The 18,698-nt window shown below is 36.5% G+C and overlaps 1 protein-coding gene across 2 annotated transcripts in view; it reads left to right on the top strand.

Moving 5' to 3' along the window:
* ASXL3 (ASXL transcriptional regulator 3) overlaps positions 1-18,698 on the top strand; it is a 73,017-nt gene that overhangs the window by 46,306 nt on the left and 8,013 nt on the right. For both annotated transcript variants that reach the window (XM_085316282.1, XM_085316283.1), the window contains 3 exons: positions 9,823-9,919; positions 10,375-10,480; positions 15,449-17,399. In XM_085316282.1, the coding sequence (XP_085172408.1) occupies positions 9,823-9,919; positions 10,375-10,480; positions 15,449-17,399 (2,154 nt within the window). The remainder of the gene's footprint in view (positions 1-9,822; positions 9,920-10,374; positions 10,481-15,448; positions 17,400-18,698) is intronic.

Genomic DNA, 18,698 nt, shown 5'->3' with positions numbered 1-18,698 from the left:
ACCACTAATGTACTTATAGAATTATTTCTTCCAGAGCTTCATGTCCCTTGCCAACTGCATCTAATTTTGGCCCTTTATGCCATGTTCTTCTGTGTGTTCCTGCTTAGTAAATTGACCTCATTTCCATTTCTTGCATGCCATGAGATCAACAGTGAGCTCATATTTAAGACAGTCTGATCTGATTGTACAATCCGCATTATTCCTTAGCAGGATACTTTGCAGTTAGTATGGTCAATATTTTGTAAGGAACTATAAGGTTTCTTTTAACTTCTTTTTCACTTGTACAGAATTTGTAGCGGATTTTCACAACTAATTCGGCATTTATGGAAGTATGCCTACTTTTTTTTTTCTGTGGTTGTCATTCTTTTCTTTTTTCCCAAACAAACTTTAGTCTTTTATATTACTATCAGTCATATGAATTATCACATCTCCATTTTGCCAATTAAGCCAAAATGTTGATTGTCAACTAAATCTTCCAAGTCCTCCTACGTACCATTTGTAGTTCTTGCATTAATGTTCAGCCATCAAAGGCTGAGATAAATGTACCACTGTCATCATGTTGGCCCCTTCTTTAACCTCTCCTTTTATAAATAAACTTAGTTTTGGCAGTGATCCACAGAACTATATTCTATACCTAATAGTTCTGGGTTTTTTTTGGCAATAAACTCTATTGATTTGGTTTAGAGTGCACCTCACTACTGGGCTTCATTAGTCCTTTATGATTAGCCCCTACTATTAGGCCATGYATATAAATATGGCATAAAGATTTTGGAGGAATTTTCAAGTCTGTCTTTAGAGCATGTTTCTTTCCTATATGATGGCTTTTTTCCATCTTTCCTTACCTGTTGCTATATCTTAATATCTTCTTCTTGGGACATCATCCCATAATGAAGATGTCAAAGCTATTCTGCCATCTCACCTATTCAACCACAAGTTCATTACCAACCCATGTCTGACACTGCTGATAAAAACACCAGCAAGTCCCAGACTCCATGATAATTCCTACAGCCTCCTTGTCATTTCTGATCCACTCACTGTCATTTCTGGTTGTATCTGTAGAGCAAAGGAAGATGGATATAYGAGTTTAATAATCAGTGGAGTGGATAGATTTGCAGGCATCATACCTTCCAGGATATTAGTGGGGGTCCACAGATGGTCCTTCTGTTGTCCTCATTCCCCTTCATTTCCCCTTGGGAATTCCATTTGGAGGTGACTGGAGCCCTGACATTTCTTCCTCTATTCTTGAGATTAGTTCCTCTCTTTTGCCCCAACAGGTTCTGATTTTGACATTACTTTTCTCTATATATGAACATCATATTAAGAGAGAGACTACCAAGTAGAGAGTTTTATATTCTCTGACTATGTATTTGGGTGCATTGTGCTGTTACATCTGATTTTCAAACTCACAAAACATGCATCTGTACATGTAAACTCATTAATGGTGCCTGAGACTATCTATCTAAAATTTGCTTTAGCTTATTTTATACATACTATCTCAAAAGGAATAGGAATATGGTCTTCATGTCCGGTGTAACAGACATAAGAATTTATCCCCTGCTACTTTAGGGCTCAGGAACATGTTTGTGACTGCTTATCCATGAAACGTTTTGCCCAAATGTATCTGCAGAGCAGTTGTCTTGTTCTGCTGTGTATCACACAGGGTGTCTTTTTAAGCTTCCAGTAGTTAATGGCAAGATAAATGGCCTTTAGAAATGCATTACATTGTCTTTTATGTTGTGTTTTAGAAGCACTAACACGACTAATTTGATCAGTGCTTTTGTTGTTACATTTTTCTGTTACTTTAATGGATTACATCTTTTTAGTTTTCGTAGAATGATAGAATCAGTAAGGTTGGAAGGGACCTCTGGAGATCATCTAGTCCAACCTCCTTGCTCAAGCAGGGTCAACTAGAGCATGCATGTTAGRCAGGGTTGCATCCAGGCGGGCCTTGAAGATCTCCAGAGAAGGAGACTCCACAACTTCTTTGAGCAACCTGSTCCAGTGCTTTGTCACTCTCACAGGGAAGAAATTCCCTCTCATATTCAGGTAGAACTTCCTGTCGTTCAATTTCTGCCCGTTGCCTCTTGTCCTGTCACATGGGATAACTGAAAAGAGTTTGTCCCCATCCCCTTGGCACCCTCCCTTCAGATACTTATACACATTGATAAGATCCCCCTTCAGTCTTCTCTTCCCCAGGCTGAAGAGGCCCAGCTCTTGCAGCCGTTCCTCATAGGGCAGRTGCTCCAGCCCTCTGATCGTCTTCATAGCCCTCTGTCCAGTTTCTGATCTCTTTGAGACAGAGGAGGATGGGATTCATCTCCAGATTTAGGTACTTAAATTTTGATGTCTACAGGTGTGCTAAGTGTCTAAACTTCCATTATACACAATGCAGATCTAGTCAATACATGGACAACAGTGCCTGCAGAGCTATTTGGCTCACTTTAAGTAGGTGCCTACTGACCGATTGGCTGAATAGTCCTCTTGACTCCATTAACTGACAGTAGTGGGAGATTAGAAACCTAGGCCACATCTAGACATCTCTACATTAGTTCTTTTAATCTCAAAATGCATTACAATCAGAAACATTGCCACCCTCTGCACCTTTTTAAGTTAAATTTGTGTAGAGCAGCAGGGCCTAGGCTTGTATGCCTTTGGCACTRTGTTGTAGAGATCATAAATAGAAATGTTAATGAGCTAATGAGATCTTTATTGCTGAATAATGGTTTGTAAAGTATAGCTTTTCATTATGATTGCTAGTAGGCACTCCTTCTATTCACCTTAAAAAGAATCCCMAAAGCACTTTCATTAGTGACCTGAAGCCACTGTTTGCATTTTAGAGTGGTCCAGTTTGGATGGTGTATACAGGTATTTGCCATTTTCACCTGGGTCCTTGAGTGTGAGTTGGATCAAACTGAGGAGTTGTGCTTTGAGTTTTCCATTGCACATACTTCTTCAGCCAGCCTTGGAAAAATCTCAACCCTAAAGCCAGTGTTTCTATTAAGATGGTTGATGGCTATAAATAGTGATTGTTTACATCTGTACTTGGGAGAATAAGTAATCTGAATAGGCAGCCTGTTATTTTAAACAGTAGAGACTTCAAAAGAGATGGCAGTTCACTGCTGTCACAACATAAACAACCAAGCACGGTCTTAATGAATTGTGAGATCTTTGAGGGTTTTCMCAGCAAAGGTATTGTGTCGTGAAGGAGCTGTTAATACATCAGACTTCACGATGACCTGCAGGAAGTGCTGGAAATGTATGGCAGCAACAAACATATGAATTTGGATGGACATGGTTAGCCTACCCAATGTAATGGCTGTGTTAGAAAGGCACAAAAATTAGTCATTAACATATGTGTGTTCTTTGGTACTCACCAGGTTGACAGTATCTGCGTTCAGGGGATGTGTAACTGATGGAAGCTTGTTCATGTWGAGACGTGAGACGTTTTGCAACAGTCTTCTAACTTACTATCCCTTTTTACCAAATTCAGTAGCAATTGTTAATCCACTGTGGACTGTGTGGAGCAACAGAGAATCTGGTACATTACAAACATTTCTGTTGATGTTGGTTTTGGATTTAGGTTTTGTGGTGGTGGAGGTTCACCCTACTAGCATAGGTAGCTAATTTAGAGGAGCTAATTAGGAGTCTGATCTCCATTAGGCTTCCTTTGCTATTACTGGAGGCAGAGGAGCTCTTCCAGATTGGTGATGCAAAGCACCTAACTTAAGTGTTTATATCTGTGTACTTGAACTCTCAGTTGTTTCTTGCAGAGCATTCTTTCTTGTATTAGAAGTTATTTTGGGAAAATACAGATACTGTCTCCTATCACCTGTGAACTTCTGCTACATGATCATCAAGAGTAAAATAAGCCAGGCCTGACATGTTGTCTAGTGGTCTCAAAAGTGCTTCCCTGTAAAATGTTACATCCAGAATGTAGTTGGTTTAACTCTTTGTCCCATTTCAGTATAACACATGTGCTGACTGCTTCCTGCCCYGAACTGAGATTTTAGTGTGAGAGAAGCTACTGTGAGTGCCTTGTATAGAGTTTTTTGCTGGAGAGCCAGTTCTGTATGGTTCTGTGTCTCTACTCTGTAACTGAAAGAAAGGAGATCATAACATGTTCAAAAAGTCAGCCACTGAGATTGCCACAGCTTCGGTGTTTGATATTTGCGTCATACATTCATGGCAGGTCATTTAATGCAGGTGTCCAGTACTAGAGAGTAGTTCCATGTTACAAAATGACAATGGTGTCTCTCTACAGATAAAGAACATATAATTTTTTCATGTGTATGATACAAACACTGCTAATCTGTTCAATTTTAACATTTGGGAATCTCCGTAATGCAAAGGATGAGAGCTGTTACAATGTATTTTCTCACAACTTCCATCTTTGGCACATAATTCCTTTTAAATATCTCAGGGAAATACTGTGAATTATAGAACTGTTTTTTTACCCCCAGGATAAATATAAAAGCACAGCAGCTTAGCAGCAGTTTGTAAAGTGTGTATAATTACAAGACTGATACAGACTCTTAATTTAGGTGCATCTTCACTTGTATGTGTCTGTGTGTGTGTGTCTGTATTGTGAAATACTATGGTCAAATGGCGTGATAGTCACACACATAAGATCTCAGATAAGAARTACGTGCAAGAACTATATATAGTGAATCACATGTAGTTTTATAAATACACAGGAATAATTTTGAATCACTTAGAAGAGGGAGAGAAGTAATAGATTTGCCAGTTCCTTGCCTTCCAACATAGCAGCCGTGTTCTGCTTTACCTACCAACATACACCTGTGTGGTATTTGCTGTATCCCTGCTGAAACACCAGTATGCATCTTCAGGTAGAGCTACACAAATAATCCCTGCCTTTTTGCACAAGCGGTTTTGCAGTGGAACTTGGAGTGAAAGAATTAAATAGTTGTTGGTAGAAAAAGTGCCTGTCAGCTTAGCAACAATATTTGATTTTTTAGTGTTCAGTTATGCAAACAGATGTTGYGTTTTGACAGATAAGTTTTATTTGGGTGTTTTTAGTTTGCTTTCAGTAAAAGGAACTTTTGACAGCCATTGTGAATTCTGCATAAAAGTATTAATTAAATGGTAGAACATAAATAATTCTACCATTGTAAAAAATCTGAAAAACAGAAATTCAGAGCCTAACAGAATAAAACRTAAACTTTTCAAGAAATGTTTGCTGTTTCAGCTCATTAACACACTGTCTCTGTTGGACAGCATTTTTTAAAGACCATAAAAATTAATGTTTATTTGAARATCTGCTATATTGGCATGTTTATTCAAATTCTAATTTAGATCTAGTGATTAATTGCGCTATCTCTATGGTCAATGGACAGAGAAGTAAATAGAGAATTTGCCTTCAAAAATTTTAATTCCCACTTAAGCTTTTTGACTTAGGTAAAAATACATTCTCTGAGTGAAATAAGAAGATTTCAGTAGAGCATCTATTAGCTAATATTGTAAGAAAAAGATCTCTTGGTTCTTCCAAGTTCARCAGAACTGTAAAAATTTTGGTCTGATTTCACGTGACAGTGTACTGAGAAAAGTACAAAAATGTTTCTGTTAGTGTCATCGTTGTTTCTATTAGACTCTTATGAAGATCAGTAATATTTGTGGTGGAAGAAGGTATAAAAAGACTTGCTTTCTCCTTAATGATCTGATTCTTTTCGGTTTATTTTTCTGAAATAAAGTTTAGATTGTTCCTCCTCTTAATCCTGAGCTGAAGTAGTTTAATAGTAGTATTSCATGTTCACTGAGATGGATATGGAAAGTGACTGTTATTCATTCTTTTTCTGTCACTCAGTCCCATATATGCTAAAATTARTAAGTGTTGTTTTATATTCAGATGGATTCAGTATCCAGTTTTGAAAACTATACTTATTTTTAGTTTGTTTATATCATTTTTGATCCCTTTATTATGGAAGATCCAAGAATAATGCTCCCAGGCTTTAATGGTCAAGATTCTTTTAAAATCTGTAGCTTCTTCCTGTCTGCTCCCCACCCCCCCATTACTTAAACAAGTTGTTCCAAAATTTAGGAACCCTCTTAAGGTTCAAGAAAATTAAAAATTATTCTAATATTCTATTTGTTTCATTAACAAAAGTTATGCATTCGTTATATTGTGAGTTTTTCCACTGTTCCCATTATTTTAGCTTCTTTAAATAATTATATAAGAATTTGCTAGTTTTGTGACTGGTCACACTTGTCATTCCCCTTCCTCTCCCCTTTTCCCCCAGAAATCTTCAAAGGAATCAAAAATAGCTAAAAGATTGAATTTCTTGTTAGTTTCATTTGGCCATTTTCTTATGTGGTAGTAGATCTGCTTTCTGCTTAGTATTTCTTTCTTCCTTATAACATTTTGAATTTTTTTCTCATTTACTTTACCTCTTCATCATGAGTTTCTTTTGCTTTTTTGCCATCCTCCTTTTCTCTCTGAGCTTTGACTGAATGAATACATTCTTCCTCTTCCATTCCCATTACAGATTTTCTCTGATCTCAAATTTCTGAGCAGATGTGGCAGAGTCATAGAGGCAGGCCAACTTCTATTTCTTGCATTTTTATTCCAGAAGTGGTGCTGCTTGGTGTGCATTAATTTAGCAAGTTATTTCTGCTTGAAGGATTCTAAGRATTTTTCCTATTTTGGTGGATTTTAAAGTTTGGTCCTATTGCATTTGACTAGAATTCTTTTGAATGTTTTGAGCTTATTTGGTATTTCTTACCTTGGATTATGTATACCAAGTCTAGTTAGTGGTGGTGTATCCATCCACACCTCCATACTGTTTTGTCAGCCTGAAATGATTTTTTTTAGATCACGTTAAAATAGATCACTGATGGCTTCTCCTCTAATTAATCAGCATCTTTCCTCTTCTGAATTATTACATACTTTTCTGTCTCATTTTTGGCTATATTTTCCGGCTATATTTTTACTTAAAGCTCCAGTGTGTTCTGTGCCCCATGAGCATAGCTCTCAGTAAAGCTTGTCTACTGTCAGATCACCAAGGTAATGACAATCACGAAGTCAGCAGCCACTTCTCCAATAACCTTTTGCTTACGTCCCTGCTAACATCTGCTTTTTGTCCTGAAATTACTAGCTATCCTTTTCTCTCAAGTTAGGAAAAATTTGCTTAAGTAATAAAGAAATAAGAAAGAGGATACARATTTTAAAAGAATCTTGACCGTTAAAGCCTAGGAGCATAATTCTTGGATCTACTTAACATATGAATTTGGTTGAACCTCTTTCTAGCATTTGGTTTGGAGTTTGCAGTTTCTTTTTCACACCTTAYAAAAATTATTTACCCAAAGGCTTGGAATTTTTTCCAGGTTTATCAACCAAAATAATAAAATAYGCAGTAGCTCTCTTTACACCTTGCTTTTCTCATAACCTTACAACAACATGGCCACACCAAAGCTAATACTGTTCTTCCTATATTCACATGCTAATCTCACTTGGCAGTCTTCATAGTGGTTTTGATTTATGCAGCCTARTGAAATAGCTCAATCACACTTTGACTGCAGTTTCATAAAACATTTAATGCAGTCTCAAAGTGGATTGCTGCTGAAAGGTGGTATTCTCTTTCCATGTCTTGCTGTGCATTCTGACTTTGCATGAGATCCAATGATTGTATCGCCTTACAATCAGTTGGATCATCTTGCTGTTTTAACAGAAAATTAGTGTCTGCAAATGATTACTTTCCTATGAGAACTGTTGATCTGACTAACAACGTGGCTGTCTTGTGTGTCACCAGTTGAGCAAAAGGATTRGAGAAGACAATGCCTTTTGCGGATAGCCTGGAGTTAAACATTAAATACAAAAATAATAACAATGTCATGTGTGTATTACTCCTCCTTGCAAGACCCTCTCAAGATCTGGAGTGAAATCTTAGCTTTACCAAAATCTGGAGTAAAACGTGTTGACATGAATGGGCATTACTGTTTCTTCTCCTCTGATGTTGAAATTGAGGATGGCTCAGTATTTGTTTGGGGAACAAAGAATCATGTAGCTGTGACTCTATTCTTTATAATCTTTCATCTTACCTTTCTGGTAAGATGTGCAAGTGCCATTTGCTAGCTACTAGTTTGTTCAGGTCTAAAAGGAACCAGCGTCTAAAAATCTCACTTTACTAATTCTAGAACTTAAGTTTTTCAACACAAAATTCATTTATACAATGTACTTTATACAATAAGTGCATATTCTTTATTTTCTCTCTCTGTCACGTCACTGATTCTCCGTTTTTTTCTTGCTCCTGCAAGTTTCACTGTTTATTTCCAGTTTTCATCTCCAGTTTCAGCATTAGTCATAGCCTATCTGTAATTAATATGCATGTGTTGTACAGCGCATATCATGGAAGCGTAGAAGCRTTATTTATCCACCATACTCTTTATTAAAGTCTTGTGAGTTGTTGGCAAAGCAATGCCATGTAGCAGGAAATCAAGGCGGTACTGTAGGTTCATATGCAGCTGAGGCACYCGGGTACTGTCCTGGCATGCACCTACTGTTTCCTTGCTGAAATCAAATGCTTTAGCATTACCTGTCTTTCAGAGACCATGTTTATCACTGTGTTTCTCTTTTCAGTACTCTGTACCTTTTTGTTCTACTCACAGATGCACTTCTTTTGGAACAGGACATCAGCTAGGCAAAGAGAAAATTAGCTAAGACTGTTCTGAAAGTAGAGCCAATATTATCAGTGAAATCTAGAGCTCAGTGAGAATGCTGGGAATAAATATCATTAAATGTTTCTGACACATCTGCTTCTTTCTGCCTCTTGGTTTGAAACAGGTTCCAATAGGGAATATGACATAACTAAAATGTGTGCTAATATGCTAAAAAATGTGGTATTTTGTACCACCAGATTTACAAAATATGTTATTTAACATTTATTTCTTACTTAGCTCAAAAAGTATAAAATGAACCATAGTGAGAGTTAGTTTTTGTCCTGGCAACATTAACTCCTACTCTTGYTGTTTCCTGTCTTTGTCTCTTTATTCACTTGTTTTTATTCTTTCTTTATWTGTAACTATAGTGATGATACTCGCTGCTAATTTGTTTTATTCAGTTACTTTTGCCAGTTAGTAATACATTCCTTAAATAGTTGGATATACACGTATAAACTGAAAGTAAGTATCCTTAGATACTTAGATTGCTTTAAAAAGTAATTGCAGAAAATACTGTGAGACTTTTAATAGTGTCATATTTTTGGCTGTTTGACAGATGCAGAAGGTAAAGATAATTATTGTTTGTAATATTTTTCACAGTTTTCATTGTTGATACCTATAAAATTATGYGTATAGTTGGACTCTGCTTTAGTGCTGAGGTTACACTAGATATTTTGTTAAGGTTACTTGTCATCAATTTTGCTGCCGGTACAGTATATTAGCTAATATGAGTGCGAGATTTATTTAGCATTGAGAAACACAGGAAAGTTACTATCTTCATTATATTTAATTAATTTGTTTTGTACTGCATTCGAGGCAGACACATAAGTACAGTAATGATCTTGATTTTAGATTGTGTACAACAGCTCTAGACWTATTAGTCTCAAAATAGAGAGCTGTGATTAAAATGCATCAGTCAAGTAATACTGATGACTGATTACTGTTGAAGAGTACATTGATGCTGGGTTAGGCCACTTGCATTTACAGTAACGACTATAATGAAAATRCTGTTTTAGTACTAGTAGTTGATTTCCTTTGTTATTCCCATTGCCTGTCCCTCCCTATTTCCCTTAAYTGAAACTTTGTTCTTAAGTGATCATAGTTGAAGCTATTTCTGACAGTATCTTCTGCTACCATCGGTTTATTTTGTAGATGGGAAGTGACGGAGTTTTGCGCCTCAGTAGTTCCGCTCTAAATAATGAATTCTTTGCATATGCAGCACAAGGGTGGAAACAACGATTGGCAGAAGGTAACTCCACTTGTTCTCATATTTACTGGATATTAATTATTTTTATGAAGGATGCCTTTGCTTCTATGGTGGAGAAATACTTCTAGAATGGAAAATGTAATACAGCAGCAATTCAGCAATAAAAAATTGCTGATTCCATTTTGAATTTTGCAACCTGCTGTGGCAGCTTATTTTGACAGTTACAAAAAAATGCAAAAAGCATTTTCATCACTGTCAGACTTGGAAACATAAATGTGTGTGACTAAGTCCCTCCAATATACCTTGTAAATACTGAAGTTATATGCTAAATGAAATCTTTCTAGGTCAAGCTCACTTTTGCTTTTCATCATTTTAATTTTGGATTGTTGGGTGATTGCAAGAGCTGTGTCTCATATGTGTATCTGTAATTTATAATGAACCTATATTACACTAAACCTTGACAACTTTTATTCAATATGTTAGTATTTGTTTTTTAGGAGAATTTACTCCAGAAATGCAGCTACGCATCAGACAAGAGATTGAAAAAGAAAAGAAAACTGAACCTTGGAAAGAAAAATTCTTTGAAAGGTTTTATGGGGAAAAGTAAGTATTGAAGCAAATGAAAGCATTTTTTTCATTTTCTTTTAGGAGGAAATGAAAATATAATTCTCTGCTTCACATAGCACAGGCATATGCTGTAAAACTTAATAAAGTGGTTATCAAAGGCAGTCATTCCCCACATAAGAAGCTGTGGGTAGAATTATAGTGGCATGTCTGCACTTGCATTGCAATTGCATTTTTAAAGGTTCATAACTCATCCATAAAAATTCATTACGAGGAAAGCAAGGTCTAAGCATATATTTTTTAATTTTTTTAAGATAGCATTAGGGTAATTCTCTCTTTCTGCAAAATATGTCTTCAGTCTCTACAGAATATAACACTAGTAGAAATATTTCTATAGTTTGTTTTTATTTATTTTTTCCAAGTTAGTTGTGAGAGCTTTTAAAATCAAATATTGCTTTTGAGTGTTTAACCCAGATGGCCTTTCATTGGATTGGAAAGTAAAACATGGAAGAAACATTGGCTAAAGACTAATCCCCCTGAAAGTGATACTAACTAGTCTTACTTTGGAAGTGAGATACAAAGAATAAATACTTGCTAAAGTGAATTATTGGCTGAAGTGAATTAGAAAGTATCACTCCAGGTGCTCAACTGAGTTGAGTCAGCACAATTTCCTTGGTGCAATGCTCTGATGGCATTCTGCAGCAGCTAGAGATTTAGTCCTTAAAATCTTTCTGTTTTAAAATGTTTCTTCTTCTAACATTTTCTTAACGTTTGAGAATATTCCTTTTAAAAATTACTTCTAAAAATTAATCCATGAATATTCACAGTAATTACATCTCTGTTAAAAAAATCAGAAAGATATCACATTTTTATTTTAAATTGTGTTTTAATGTAATTTATTAAAAATAATTTTTAGTAGGTAGAAATGCCCCAAAGGATCCATTATGATGTGAGAGTTCTTACTTTTATTGTTAGATACTTTTCACTTAGGAAATCGGGAGCACYGAGAAGCCTGCATGTGAGTAATTAACTTAAAGACTAAGGCATTGACTAAAGCATCTGTGTCCCCAGCAGCTACTTCTCCGAATCCATTGGTCTTGGAACGCTAGGAAGTGTAGTCAAACCAAGGCAGCAAATAGATTGACTCTAATGTTTACCATTGCATTTCCTTGTGTAGGTGCTTTCTCCCAGTGTGAATACTGTTTCTACCCCACTTTAAAATAATGCAAGTTCTAGGGTCTTAGCATGGCAGATATTTTATATTGCCAAGTGCTTAATTTCRTATTTAAGAGCTTTGAGACCTCCATTTAGTCCAGCTGTTGATCCCTTGCATATAAAAAAGTATTAATTAGCTTGTTAGATAAGCAGCATAATGGCTTTTGATTATGAATGTCAAGATAAGTCATTTACAGACTCTGCATGAAGGAGAAAGCTATGGAAGGTGCTGCCACAGAACCTCCCACAGAAAGCAGATGTTTAATAACAAAGCATGAGCTGTTCATTCTAGCTAAAGTGTATTCCTAAGTCACAAATGAATATCACATGCATAGAGAATGTTACTCATAATTTTACAGAGCCAGCAGTCCTGCTGTGCTAGCTGAATGCTGGATGCTATAACATTTGGCAGATAATAACTCAGTCTGCAGTGATACATGTCATTTGGAATGATAGATTCCTGACATCCACATTGTTATGCAAAATGTCATATCATACATAACATCTGTTTCTGACTACAGTATTGAATCTGGTTCCCTCTTTCTTCTCCCGGCTTATGTTGTTTCAGTTGCATTCTTTTTCTTGGCTAATATGCAGGCATCTCAGCTGCTTGGCTGGTCTTAAGTATTTTTCCCCGTTATCTACTGGCTACTGGAAGCTTTTGCTACAGTTTCGAGCTGGTATAAGTTCCCTCACCTTTTTTACTTTGCTGGTTTTTAAACATGCTTTGAGTGTGTTTGCGCTTTGTCTAATTTCAATTATGTTGATACTACTGAAGTAGCAGATTCTAAAAGCTTTCTGAACTCTTTCTCAGATGTATTGTCTGCAAAATGGGTCTCCATTGCAGTCTTAATCCATTCAGTGCGCRGTATGGTATTTTTGCTATGACTTTGGCTAACTCGATCTTTAGATATTCCATAACTAAAACTTTCACCTTGTACCTAAAGAAGGACAATTAATAGAATCTTGTAATCATTTTTACATGTTCTGGAGTTYATGACTTTCAAAGGCTTCCATGTAGGCTCTATGCATTGTTTTTTATTATGTTTGTTCATATCTGTGCTCAGGCCATTCAGCATGAGACTGTCAGTTGTAGTTTACATCCATCCACTTTATGTTCTTTCTGCTTTTGCAGTTCTGTTTCTCATGGTCATTCCTTTTTTCCTCTCTCTGACTTTCTTGAAAAACAAAGACTTCATTCTGCAGTCATTTATCCAGGGCCAGCTGATGCATGTTGCCAGAAATACACACTCTTCTGGCTTTGCCCTCAGGATTGCAGGGGTTATATTCTATTGTCTCAATATATTATTTCTTTTCCCAGTCTTGAGAGAGTTGCATGTCAGAATGGTGCTGCTAGCCCACTAAATCAAAAGTTTCATTTTGGCATACATCCTTTAAATTTTATTGCTGATTTAACCCTTCATTAATTTTTAAAATTTTCCCTAATACTACTTCTCACAGCACTAGAATATCAGCCACTATATGTCTTTGAGTAGCTGTTTGGGGGTTTTTTATTTGATACTCACTTTATCAGCTGAATCCTGTCCCTATCGGCACTTTCATTAATGGGTGTTTATTACTATTCTCATATTTTTCTGTTTTATTGCAAACTTGGGGTGTCTGCATCTCTAAGGAAGAAGACAGGTCAGCCATTTATCTTGCAGCGTGGGGTTGTCTTAAACATWCTGATCTCAAGTCTCCCTTTTGAAAGTCTTTTTCTTCACTGCAGTATCTTAAGATAGTAGTATTTCTAATATATTGCATAAAACTAATTAAGATTCAGCTCATGTTCTGCTGGCCTTAATCCTTCATTATCTTATTTTTCTTGTACTTCTTCCTCTTTGRTATGTTACTAGGAGGTGTATCTTTGTGTAGCGTCTCTGTGACAGTTACATTCACCTTTATCTTGTCCTTCTTTTCCTTTGCTTATTTTCCTTCTGTAAAGACAGCCATCAGGYATTGTCTTTGTGGTGTAAGGCAGCTGGAGAAAATAGACCATGGGTTTGGTTTTCAGTAATGCAATGCTTTTTTTATTATTATTATTTCTCTCCTAATTTTCCTGAGATAACTTTTTGTCATTTACGTAAGGAATTTTAGAGGAAGGAATTTATTGACCTAAAATTAGTTGTCTGTTTCCATGTATATTCTATTGAGAGAGCGACATTTTCAGAAAGGTATTCAGTGTGGGGGAAGTAAATTAGCGGCTCTGAATTTCTCTCTGGAGGATCCTCCCTCAGCCTATTGATGGCACAGGGAGACTATGAACATATATTAAGTGACTAGTGGTAGGCAATATTAATAATTACCTTAAGAGTCCTTCTTGGATACCAGTTCCAGGCTGATTTTTTTTATATTTAAAACTACCACTGAATAATGTATATTTTCAGTATTTTTCAAATACGTTATCACAGATTTTGATTTTTCACATCTTTATTCTGTGCTTTCATGTGTATAGGCCTTTCTGATCTCTGTATCTTCTGGCCACATATTGACAAAGTTATCTTGCTTTCTTAATTTCTGAATATCTGTCGTGCTTGCTTAACGACCATATTATTCTTCAGTTACTTTGTTTAAAATTAGAACAGAAATCAAGCATCTGTTAATAAAATCAGAGGATCGTTAGTCCTATAAAATTTCTTTTAGCCCTCCAACCAGGCTTTTATGTATTTTTTAGTGCTGTGGAATTGCTCAGGCAGAATGTGTGCTTGGAAGATCTTACTAAAGATGCTGAACACCTGAACTCCCACTCCTCTTAGTATAGAGTAAGGATGTCAGAGAGAATAAATTTTTTAAAAAACTTTTTTTCAGCCCTTGCTTTTTCTTTTGTTGTTGTTTTTTAATTCTGCCAACGTAATAAAACTATTTAGTATTTTCAGAATCAAAGATAAGAAAATCTTTGGAAGTATTGATAGGTTCATATGAAATATACAAATGCTTCATTTGCACTTCATCCTTGAAAATGCATAAATACAAATATGACCCTTATTTGCTCCTTAGGAATGTTCAGCTTGGATGAAATCAGGTGAACAGCATATGTATAGATCTGTTTATTTAGAAATAGTTTATTAATGTGAATAGTTTATAGGATGCTAAAAGGGAGTGGAGYGAAAACATACGAGTTGTCAACTGATATCTTTATAAATGACTCTGGTAAAATGACACTGAAATCGAGTTATTTTAATTTCTRTCATATATATGAAATGATTGTAGAATTATGAAACTGAAGTGAAAGGCATACTTTGCTTTAATAGTTTTAGATGCAGCATCTTCTTTCAAGTGCAGCATTTAAGCCATGTTGCTGGCTGTATTGACTCTAAATGCAGGTGTAGTAGGAAAAGGGATTTTCTCCAGAACTGTTACTGGTTGTAGAAGATACATTTGTGCATTTCTTCTGCAGTGTCTGCAATGTTAGTATTTCAGTATTGTGCTGATACAAAAAACCACAACCAATAGCAGCAATTTAAAGAGAGTTTGAGTACCAGTGAATCTGTGTAGCTTGCATTTTTGTTACGTTGAAGTGCCAAATAGTTAAATAATGAGGAATAAATTACTTAGGTTTGTGTTATTTTACTTCTTAACGTGGATAAGACAAGTTGAGTAATTCATTTTCCAAAATATATAAAATCAAATTTTGAATCCTGTAAATTTGTCTGCTATTATTTAACCAAACCGTTATTTTAAACTGACAAAATGTCCTTTACMTAAATAAAAGATGTGGGAGAAAAAGGTGAACCTGTTCCTTTATTATGTCTGTGATGAAACAACCTTTTTAATTCGTGTATTTTTATTTAGATTGGGAATGTCAAGAGGGGAATCAATGAAACTCACTGCAGTAGAGAACAATGATGAAGATGAAAGCAGTTCTGTGTGTGGATCTTCTGGCATACCTGGTCCTTCTAAGCAAGCAACCTTTGAGGACCATGAACAGAAAGACACTAAAATTCCACCATTGCCAGAGAGGGATTATTGTCCTTCTGTTTGCAACATGGAACAGGTTCCAGTCAAGGATCTAATGGCAGAATCAGAAGATATACTGATACCTGAAGAATCAATCATTCAGGAGGAGATTGCTGAAGAGGTTGAAACAAGTATTTGTGAATGCCAAGAGGAGAATCATAAAACAGAACATGAGTTTTCTGAGGAGTCAATAAGTCCAGCTGGCACAAATGAAGAAACAGAGGTAGTGCAGCTTGCAGACAGTGCTGAGTCTTGTGTCATGATGAATGATGTAACTGATGTATCTCATGTTGAAATTAAAGTGGAGTTGAAGTCAGAGTGCCCTCAGGAGGAGATGTCAGTTTTGATAGATCAGCTGGAGGATTGTGTATCCCCAGCACAATCAGCTTCATCCACAAACTCTGTCAGTGATACAGCAGAGAAGGATTCTGAGCCTGCAAAAGAGCTAATTGCTCCAGAAATGCAAAATGTTGCTCTGGAAGGCTCCTTATTCACTGGTGGAGGCATTGCAGTGGATATGGACCTTCAAAGTGACCCTGATGAACAACTGTCTGAGAATGCCTGTATCTCTGAAACTTCCTTTTCCTCTGGAAGTCCAGAAGGACCATGTGTCTGTATTGCCTCTCCTGGGGGAGACACTCAGTCAACTTCAGAGGAACCCTGTACTCCAGCATCTCTTGAAACAGCTTGCTCATCTGAAGTGTCCAGTACTGAAAATGTTGAAGGCGATATTCAGCAAAAGGCCACCGATGAAAACTTGAACACACCCTTAATGTCAGAAATTTCTGCAATGTCCACCTCACCTGTAACCTCAGAAGCATCTCTTATGTCAAACTTACCTTTAACATCAGAGACATCACCAGCTTCTAATTTACCTTTAACATCAGAAACATCTCCTATGTCTGATTTACCTTTAACATCTGAAACATCTTCAGTATCTTCTGTTCTTCTGACTTCAGAAACATCTGTGGCAAATAGTTTACCTCTTCCATCAGAAACATCTCCAATTTCTAGTTCCTCCAACAACGAAAGACTTATTTTGCAACAGAGGAAGTCACCATCTTTGTTGGAAGACTCTCTCCCCACTTTGAAAGAAGAAAGCTCTACCATTCCTAAAGTTGTTCAAGAGGAGAAGCTTGTTCTTCAGCCAAAGCAGCTTCAGAGTGCACCTGAAAATATGAAAGTTGGCCCACTAGCAATTATACCAGATACTTCAATATTGGAAGAGACCCAAAGCAAAAACCTCGGTCATCCGCCATGTAAGTCACATTCTGAAATTGAGAAAGCCTACATTGCTTCCATCCCAGAACACTCTCCTCCAGAAGTAATCAAAATTAAAAATCACAGTGTTCAACAAAGAGGTGACAAGAAAGGTACTGTCCTGCCAACAGAGGTAACTGTCTTATCAGAAGGATCAGCAGGCAAAAATATTGAACTGCTTCCATCAAAACCACATGATAAAGTATATACCTCATCTCTGGAGAAAGCTTCATTCTCTGAAGTGTGCAGAAGTAAATCTCACAAACTGCCTGGCAGCACCCAAAGCAGACTGGAGAGTTCACATTCATCCAAGTCACTAGAACCCACAAAATCAGCTGAAGTGAGGAATGAAAGTAGAGACCCAGAGATCCCAAAGAGGAAAACAGCGGAGCAGCACAGTTTTGGAATCTGTAAAGAGAAGAGAGCTAGAATAGATGATGATCAGCCTAACCGTAATGTTTCATCTACAAGTCCACCTGATAAAGATCAGCCACCCAGAGAAGAACCCCGAGTTCCACCCCTTAAGGTAAAGTAGTGAAAAACAGGCTGACTTGGAAACTAAGGGTTTATTCTCTCCCTTCTGCTGACTGCCTGTATACATAATGCGTGGTGGGTTTTTTGTGAAGATGTGAGGGGCCTTACTGCTGACTTTTTTGCTTCACTATTCCATTCCTACTGTGCCAAATCACTTCCTATAGGTAAACCTGTAGGATTACCTATCGCTTTTGTGCAGGATAAAGTTTTTCAGGCTGTATGGCTTGATCTAATTCATGAGCTTCTCGTCGTTTACACAGTGCTACTTACTTCTCTTTTAATTGCCCAGCTGTATTGCCCCCCTATTCTCCCACAAATGACTTCTCCAACAAGCATGAATAAAAAATGTTACCAAACTGTTACTGAGAAAACCAACTAGTGCCTAATCCGGCAAGAGAACCTGGAGTCTGAACCAACCAGCATTTGCAGATCCTTTTGCAAACCCACACCTTGGGGAAGGGTGAAATGTAAGACTTCCCTGTAGAATTAATTGAAAGCAGATAACATGATTATCAAGGAGAAGTATCTAATCAATATCTGTATCTAATGGAAAATCTTTATTAATGGCAAAGTAAAACAGTACCCTGGTTAAGTGAACTCCTTTTTACCTGTCATTTCGCTATGTAAGAAAGTGAATTCCAGTTGAAAAGCTTCACCACCACCACCACCAAGAGATCTAAAGATCTAATTATATTTAGTCTGAGCATTTTGCCTCTCTTAATTTTTTACATGGTGACGTCAGTCAAAATTTAGATCCAATTTTATGAACTTAAGCCATTGGCTTTGCAATCCTAGTTCCTAATTATTCAGAGATGCCCTTTTCTGCATTTATTTTTAACTACTGCAATCACTGAACATTGTTAATATGGCCAGGGGGGCAAATACAGTAACTGTTTTAATCACTAGCGTGGCAGCATATTTCAACTAATTTATTTTTATGAGCAGTGATGCAATTGGAAGTTAGCCCATTCTGAGTTTAGCCATATTCTTTCATATTTGGAAAGTGTCTATCTAGCCTAATAAATTGTAATCATTCTCTGAGCACAAAGAAAAGTAGATCACTAGGGAAGGAGAAAGGTCATGACTATAATAATAAAAATAATCAAGCATTTAGAGCTTTAGCAGTTCTGATGATGCAAAGTGGAAACTGAAAAGAAAATTGCTGTTGAATTAAGAAGCAAAATGTTTTGAGGTAATTGTAAGATTGTAATATACTTAAAATACGTTAATGTAAATGTCAATTCAATTGTTAAACAATAGATGGAGAAATCTGATGATGCAAGGCATCAGT

Source organism: Rhea americana, unplaced genomic scaffold (assembly GCF_003343005.1).
Source record: "Rhea americana isolate MKP2758 unplaced genomic scaffold, rheAme1 scaffold_46, whole genome shotgun sequence".
NCBI lineage: Eukaryota > Metazoa > Chordata > Aves > Rheiformes > Rheidae > Rhea > Rhea americana.
The sequence above is the reverse complement of the archived record's forward strand: the minus strand, read 5'-3'. Positions and strand labels throughout refer to the sequence as shown.